The 8,422-nt window shown below is 41.6% G+C and overlaps 1 protein-coding gene across 1 annotated transcript in view; it reads left to right on the forward strand.

The window, feature by feature from the left end:
* Positions 1 to 8,152, forward strand: part of MACC1 (MET transcriptional regulator MACC1) — a 47,606-nt gene extending 39,454 nt beyond the window's left edge. Inside the window, exon 5 of the mRNA XM_073329538.1 lies at positions 7,814 to 8,152. Within this exon, the coding sequence (XP_073185639.1) occupies positions 7,814 to 8,026 (213 nt within the window). The 3' untranslated portion in view covers positions 8,027 to 8,152. The remainder of the gene's footprint in view (positions 1 to 7,813) is intronic.
* Positions 8,153 to 8,422: the final 270 nt, after the last annotated feature.

Below are 8,422 nucleotides of genomic sequence, written 5' to 3' on the forward strand. Positions count from 1 at the left end.
CTGTTTGAATGACAGCTTTCTGTTGCTTGGGCCATCCTCTGGAATGGAGTGGCTGGGTGCCCAGAGCCTCCTTCTCCCCCCTGCCCCCCGCCCCGCATTCTTGGGCATCTGGATGAGCAGGATATGGAACTTGAGGAGGAGGTCAAGTGGTTGTACAATGGATGCAGCAGGGGTCTGTGCTCTTGTTGGCTTTCCTGCAGCTGCACCAGATGCTTCATCATGTCCGCTTGCTCCCGCATTAGCCTTAGCATTGCCTCCTGCCTCTGCTCTTCGCGCTCACTTAATGCCTTCCTAGCCTCTAACACTGAATGCCTCCATGCATTCAGCTGTGCCCTATCAGTGCGGGAGGACTGCATGAGCTCGGAAAACATGTAATTGCCAGTGCGTTTTTTTTCGCCTTCTAATCTGCGATAACCTCAGGGACGGAGATGATGGGGGAGCCTAGAAACATTTGCACCTGGGGGGAGATAAAAAGGGAGAGTAAAATTTAAGATGATACATTTCTGAGAACAAAAAGGAGACTCTTTCACAGTGAATCAAGTAATTCACAGCAGACAGCACATGTGCTTTAGGTACAAGGTTGCATTTTGCCTTTTATATTGAGCACCTGCCGGTATGGTGACACATCACAAATGGCTGGGCAACAGAATTCGGTTTCCATGCAGCCATGGTAAGGCAAAGAGTATGTGGGGTTGGCTTCTTATGCATAACATGTGGGAATGTTTTCAAACTGCATTGCCATCCTTTCCCATAGCAAGCAATGCGTGGGGTTTCACATCTAAAAGGAGGAGTTGCAGTTTTTGGGTGGATGTGCAGCACACATCTCCCCCTACACCACTGCGTGGCTATTCTCCAGGATGATCCCTTTTAGCCAAGCGCAAACAGCCCAGCATGAGCGGGTCCTTTTACTGTTCCCTTGCAAAAATTCCCCTATTTCAACCAGGTGACCATGAATGACATCACTCTCCTGAGGCTAACACAGAAAGATATAGACCGAATGTTGCTTGAATGTGATCAAAACCCAGGACCATTCACTTCCATGCTTTGTGCTGCAATGATGCCAGAATACTTTCAGAGTACCTCCAGGAGAGCTTCATGGAGATGTCCCTGGAGGATTCCCGCTCCATCCCCAGACATGTGAACAGACTTTTCCAGTAGCTGTACTGGCTGCGAATGCATCCCAATTCTTCAGGGCAAATTAAACATTAAACACTATTGCTTTTAAACCCTGTACTATAGTTACAAATGTGCACTCACCAGAGGTGCCTTCTCCAGCTTCAGGGTCAGGGATCCCACCTTTGGAGGGTATTGGCTCCAGGGTGATGAAAAGGTCCTGGTTGCCCAGGAGAACAGATTCACCACTTGCCTGCTGCGCATTCTCCTCCTCCTTCTCATCCACAAAATCCTCCTCCCTGTTGCGTGAGACTACCCCCTTGCAGGTGTCCATGGACAGTGGTGGGGTCCACTCCTAGAATGGCATGCAGCTGATCATAGAAGTGGCATATTTGGGGCTCTGACCTGGAGTGACCATTTGCTTCCTTTGTCTTTTGGTAGGCTTGCCTGAGGTCCTTAACTTTCATGTGGCAAGGCTGTGTGTCCCTGGTGTAGCCTCTCTCCACCATGCCCTGTGAGATTTTGGCAAATATATTTGCATTTCTTCTTTTTGATCGGAGTTCTGCCTGCACAGATGCTTCTCCCCATACAGAAATCAGATCCAGTGTCTCCCGTTCGCTCCATGCTGGGGGGACTGCATGGTCACCGGTGCTGCTGAGTTCGCCACGCTGACCAAACAGGAAATGAAATTCAAAAGTTCCTGGGGCTTTTCCTGTGTACCTGGCTAGTGCATCCGAGTTCAAAGTGCTGTCCAGAGCGGTCACAATGGAGCACTCTGGGATAGCTCCTGGAGGCCAATACCATCAATTAGCATCCGCACGACCCCAAATTCGACCCAGCAAGGTCGATTTTAGCGCTACTCCCCTTGCTGGGGAGGAGTTCAGAAGTCGATTTTAAGAGGCCTTTAAGTCAATGGAACGGGGTTGGTTGTGTGGATGCTTTCATTTTAAAATTGACCTAACATGGCTAAATTCGACTGAACTTACTCATGCTCACTCAGTCCCTGGGTAGAATTACTTTTTGGAGCCTGAAAGCTGCCAAAACCTAGATTGCTGCCTTAAGACTATTTAGGTCTGAGGTCTCCTTTTCAGACACAAGACACAGTAGTAATTTATGACCTATTCAATATATTATTTTTCTTTTCCATTTGCACTACCAAGGAATCAGTACATCTTTGGGAGACATCATCAAATTGTCATTTTTATATTAAATGATTTCCCAAAGTGGAATTCAAAATCTACGTTATTTTATTTTAACTGATTATGTTGTTGTTCTCGCATCCAAGCAAATCTGACACAATGCAAGTAATGTTGGGAGGTGTAATAAACATTTCTCACTAGATTCACTGTCAACAACTGAACGTACGCTTAGGGAAATGTAATAGTTATCTTGTTCCCATCAAAAGTGTAAGAAGAATGCCCTTTGGGTTTTCAAATGTATGCTGCTGCTCTCATTTGTATGGCTAGGCCTATGCTTCAACACTGGCAGACTGTGACTTTGATAAGATACATTTCAAATTTTAGAAGGAAAATTACATTTAGTTTGTAGCCTGCATTATATGGAGAATATTATTTGACACAAAAAGGAACTAAATTGTACAACGGTCTTATTCCTTCTCTGGCTATAGTGACAGCATGTAGAGACATTAGTCAAACTTCGATGCAGATCCCAATAATATTAAACTGTCACTATGAAACATCAAATGAAATATTTACTGCAAACAAATAGCTGTCCTTGTTTAGCAGGGGTGGGGGGTGGAGAGGGCGCACGCGGGGAAGCGCATCAACACACACACACGCATTAAGTTGGCTCAACACCCACGTCTCTTATTTTCAAGAGATTTGTATATTCTTGATGTTAAACTACATACAAAATTCTCTACTGTTCAGCGATGCTGGCTGCTGCAAACATAGTGTAGCTACTTGCAACATAAAAATAGCAACATATATTTTAAAAAAAAAGAACATTGTAGAAAAAGCTACACCTGTCTATCAGTTTGTTTAATCATTTATTTATTGGGATGAGTAAGGATCCATCCTAGATGACTGTGTATTAAAAAAGCCAGTATACAATATTTTAAAGGTACAAATGCAAAGATATCTAGCTGGAAACAGTGTCAATCCAAAAAAGACTTACAACCCACCAGAACGTAGGACTAAATCCAATTCTTCTTAACACCCTTATTCTTCTATAATCAACTCCTCATGAAAAACCTAGGGAACGAGAGTGGGGTTGCTAAAGGTTCCTTCTCTGAAAGTCAACAAACTTAGGGTGTGTCCAACTGTCACACGGTGAAAAAAATTTAAAACACTGGCCTCTAATTTTGTGCTCACAAAATTCTACATGCATACATGGAATTATACATATAAAAATCAGGTCAGGATGAAAATGTACTGTCATTAATTTCAGTAGGTGCAGGATTTCACCCTAAGTATCTTTACAATATTATCACAATCTTACAACTTATTCTAAAATGATTGCTAATACTTATTTCTTAATATACTTCACAGATATCAGAGACTCCTGATACAAAACACTGCATTACAACCTGGAGTCCTCGCTCATAACTAGTTTCTAATTCATGACTGTAGCTGGCTCAATAACTGGACATGGGATGGGGAATGATTTGTGAATAATAACTGGACAATTAACAGGAAACATTAATTGAATCGATTATTTGCTGAATACTATTTAGCCACCTGTAACATTGGCTAGATAATGAAAAAAGCATCAATGTATTTAAATTCAAAACTAATATTTGAAATGAATAATCATTCAGGCCACTTCAATCCATGAAAGATCACCTCTCACTATATGACCACTTAGGCCTCATTGACATACAAATTAATAATAATAATGATACCTCTTACAGCTCTTGTCATCAGGACAACACAAAGGAGGTCAGTATCATTATTCCCATTCAGAGATGGGGAAACTGAGGCACCAAGCAGTGAAGAGACTTCTCTAGGTCAGCTGACAAAACTGCACTAATTAAAGATGTTGTTTTAAAACTGGTTTAGTTCAAACCAGTGCAATGCTGGTGGGCATTCCTCAGCTGATTAAAAACCTGGTTTATATCAGTTTAGTTAAACCAACATAGGCATTTTTAAAGCAATGTATGTCCACACAGGGATTTGCACTGGCGTAGCTGAACCAGTGCAAGCTTGTGTGTAGACAAGACCTTATTGTAGTTTCCTTAATATCTCCTTGTAATGGACCCTATCCAAGGGCTTTGGCAAAAAAACATGTTTTGTTATAAAGCAGATGCTGTGTGGACCACATTTGTTCAATTTCACTTTTCAGAGTGAAAGATTAGCTATTTGTTTTCCTCCCCTCAGTGAATTCTTGGGCACATACACACTGACTTGCTGTTCTTTCATCATTACAGCTTAGTGAAATTGTAAAGGCTCTTTCTTTAAAGCTTTATAGGACTGCATCTTATTAATGATCTTATATGGATTGGATTGGCTGGATGGGGTGGCTGGATTGGATCACTTTGGTTTTTAGATCCCGAGAACTTTTTAAAATAGCGCTTGGAACCTTCAGCTTTCCCGTGTGATGTGAAGAGTGCAAGCTTAACTCTCAAATCATTTCAACCCTCCAATTGACACATTCAGCTAATAGTGGAGATGGCGCTGAACGAGCAAACATTAAGCAGTAGTAGCAGCAGTAGTAGCAGTAGTAGCAGTAGTAGTAGTAGTAGTAGCAGTAGTAGTAGCAGTAGTAGCAGTAGTAGCAGCAGTAGTAGCAGTAGTAGTAGTAGTAGTAGCAGTAGTAGTAGCAGTAGTAGCAGTAGCAGTAGTAGTAGTAGTAGTAGTAGAGATTTTTGCATGCAGACAGCAGCTGAGTTAGTAACTCTAACAAATTCATTACAGAGTTAATTTACACAACCGTTTTGAACTTTTGCCACAGTGTTTGATAATGCAGGCGTGGATGGGATAAATCTTTAGCTATGTTGGAGGAGAGCTCAGCACAGCTGAAGGGAAGGAAAAGGCAAACTGTTCTCCTACCCACCTTTCTAACAATCCTCTGGCTGCCCAGGGCCATAACTAGCCTCTGGCACAAGTCAGAGCTGCTTAAGGGCTGCTCTATCATTGCTTGCAATGCTGCCCTTCCCTTCCCTCCCCAAAGCTAATGAGGATTACTGGTTACAGCATGCTGCAGCCCCATCTTTTTAACCTTTCCCACACTCTGGCCCTCCACCTAGTCCAGAGAGGCTGGCATAGAGCCAACATAGCTAACTGCACAATACCAGCAATTCCCTTATATCATGGGAATCCCCAACTGCCCACTGCAGCAGCTTTCTGGCTGCTTTTGCTACCTAAGCACCAGGAATGCAGCAACTGTTTGGCACGTATACGATTCTGCAGTGATGAGCTTCTTAGGATAGCTATAAATAAAATAAATGAGTATCTTTATTCTCATGATGGTGTTAATAAATTCTTTGTTTCAGCATGTTAGAGCATATGGTCAGAGTTAAAAACAAAAACCCAATTAAGATTTTTTTATTTGTTGCCTGAAATTTTTACCTGATAACATTGTGCTAGGTTGGTTTAAAGCTCATTGAAACTGTGTGTGTGTGTGTGTGTGTGAGAGAGAGAGAGAGCCATCTTTCATATGGGATAAATGCAGGAAACAATTAAGTTCCTTTATGGACTCAAGAGACCTGGATTCAATTCCCAGCCTTGCCACTGGCCTGCAAGATAACCTTGGGCAAGTCATGCCCTCTTTCTGTGCCTCAGTTTCCCCTTTTGTAAAATGGCGATAATTTGAAAAGCACTTTGAGATCTACTGATGAAAAGCTCTGTATAAGAGCTAGGAACTACTAATATTATTATGAACTGGATTGCTGAAGCAATAGGAGCCTTCACCCAAAACACAAAGACACCCAAGGCTTGCCAGAAATAGCGCTATGTGGGTGGGGGGGGGTTCTCTGGGGATTTTTTGGTAGAGGTGTGTGTCTCTGTGAGAGAAGTAGCAGAAAGAATCATAGAATATCAGGGTTGGAAGGGACCTCAGGAGGTCATCTAGTCCAACCCCCTGCTCAAAGCAGGACCAATCCCCAACTAAATCATCCAGCCAGGGCTTTGTCAAGCCTGACCTTAAAAATATCTAAGGAAGGACACAGCCACAGAAGCACTGATGCTCTTGAGAAAAGGTTGAGCGAGAACTTTTGGGCTAAAGTGCTGGCAGGAGCCGTGAGCAAAGAAACTGTCTTTGCTGTGGTTTGATTCCTGCTGTGTTCAGGGAATCAGTCCTTTGTACAGTCTTTGTAAATAAATGGGATTGCGTCTATCTTCAATTTCTCCTCCCCAGGAGAACAACCCTCAGGACCCTGGCTAGCTGGTTTGGTCAAAAAGGAGTAACAATATCCTACAATAAAACCCTATTAAAGTGCAGGAATAGTCAGAAAGTACCATTTTGGCGTAGCCTTTCTTACTCAACAGATCTGTATATACACAGAGTCCTATCTGCTTACTGCAGCTTTATATTCCCATTAACACAGCAGAGCCAATGCACCTCTGGGAAAGAGACTTGGATTCCATCCTGCCTTATGCATCAGCTATGCAATTGCTAACTAAGTTCCAGTTGCAGAATCTTTATTACTGATGATGATCAGCAAGCCAGAGAGAACACAGCCCGACTTTCACAGTCCAGGTTAAGTTTGCAGAAGTAGCAGTTGGAAAACAATTTTTTTATTTGTAAACCAAGCTAACGGAGGGAATTTGATCTGGAAGTCCTTCAGAGATGGAGCTTCCCTCCCCCGAGTGTCTATCAGCACTTTAAAAGATGTAGGGACAGATCGTCAGCTGGTGAAAATTGTCATAGCACCAATGACTTCAAATGCCCCATAAACTCTGCTTGTCATGAACTAAATATTAAGGAATACTTTAGAAGGGGTACTATCAACTTGAATTTTTTTAAATTAATAGAAGTTGATGATAGATTATATGTCCTGATTTTTGATTTTAAGTTTTTATAAAGGTTTTTCTACTCCCTTGCTGATATTTATAAGCAACCCTTTACGCACGAGTGACTTCAGTGTTTCTAGGATCAAAGCCACAGAGAGCAAAATTCCAAATATGCTTAGGGCTACCCCCCCTTTCTTCTTTTCTGGACACTCACCTGCCTGCTGCCTCTTCAGTTTCAGCCTTTCTGCTGCTCTCACTCTCTGGCAAAGCAGGTATATAAGCTCCAATCTGAGCAGTGCATGAGGGAGACACCATAATTCTGATTCACAAGACAAGTGCAACTGACCATCCACAGAATAATGAAGTTCACCATGTGCAAAATGCTATTGAATGCATACATTAAAGTGAAACAAGAAAATATTCCTCCCCATCTTTTCACTGTTAGTGATATTTTGCATTACTTGTAACTATACTAGGTACAAATTATTCAGACAGATATATGGTTGTCCATTTGATAGATTCAACATTTAAAGGGACACGATCATTTTATTGCTACTTATTTCACTAAAACGTCCATATCTATAGAAAAGCTGACAGCATGTATGGGACATTGCAGTTTTTATCTGAACCTGCTTTACATGGGAAAGTACTTCAATGTGTTCAAAGAGCAAAAGTTAATTTGTTTCCTTTTCTATAACTTTTTAATTACTATAGTCTTATAGTAGATCTAGAAAGCCATTGTATGTTGCTTTGTTTTCTCCTAATATTAAAAAAAAAATTCTTTGCAGATGATGTGGAAACCTGCATATGATTTTCTGTACACATGGGGCGCTCACTATGGAGACAGCTACAGAGATGTGTTACAAGACCTGCAGTCGGCTTTGGACAAAATGAAAAACCCTTTGACCAAACAGTGGCGAGAGTTAACTGGAGCTTTGATTCTAGTGAACTGCATGGAGACCTTGAGGGCAAATGCTTTCCCCAAGAAGGAGGAAGACTAGAATCCCAAATTCTTTTATGGACTATCTATTAGGAAACTATGGTGTTGATTTTTATACACTTCAATTATTTTTAGGACCCTGATTTTTGAAAAGAGAACAGATCCTTTCATTTTAGCTTATTTTTTCTGCACTTATATGTGTTACAGCACAGACCATATGGAACACAATTTACCCGAAGGACCCTCAGGGCTTGCAGAATAATATTTTGAGGACCATGCAGGGGAGAAATTGGAGTTAGGAGGTAAATTAGGTCCTTGAAAAGATTTTAATTCCATGGACCAATTCCTAAATGAAAAATTCACAAGACCACAACTATAGCTTCTAATAAAGCCAACTTTTTATTTTGAGATCAATTAAGCCCCACATGTTCTGGGCTGCTCTGATAGTATTCACTCA

The sequence above is a fragment of the Lepidochelys kempii genome, chromosome 2 (genome assembly GCF_965140265.1).
Source record: "Lepidochelys kempii isolate rLepKem1 chromosome 2, rLepKem1.hap2, whole genome shotgun sequence".
Lineage (NCBI taxonomy): Eukaryota > Metazoa > Chordata > Testudines > Cheloniidae > Lepidochelys > Lepidochelys kempii.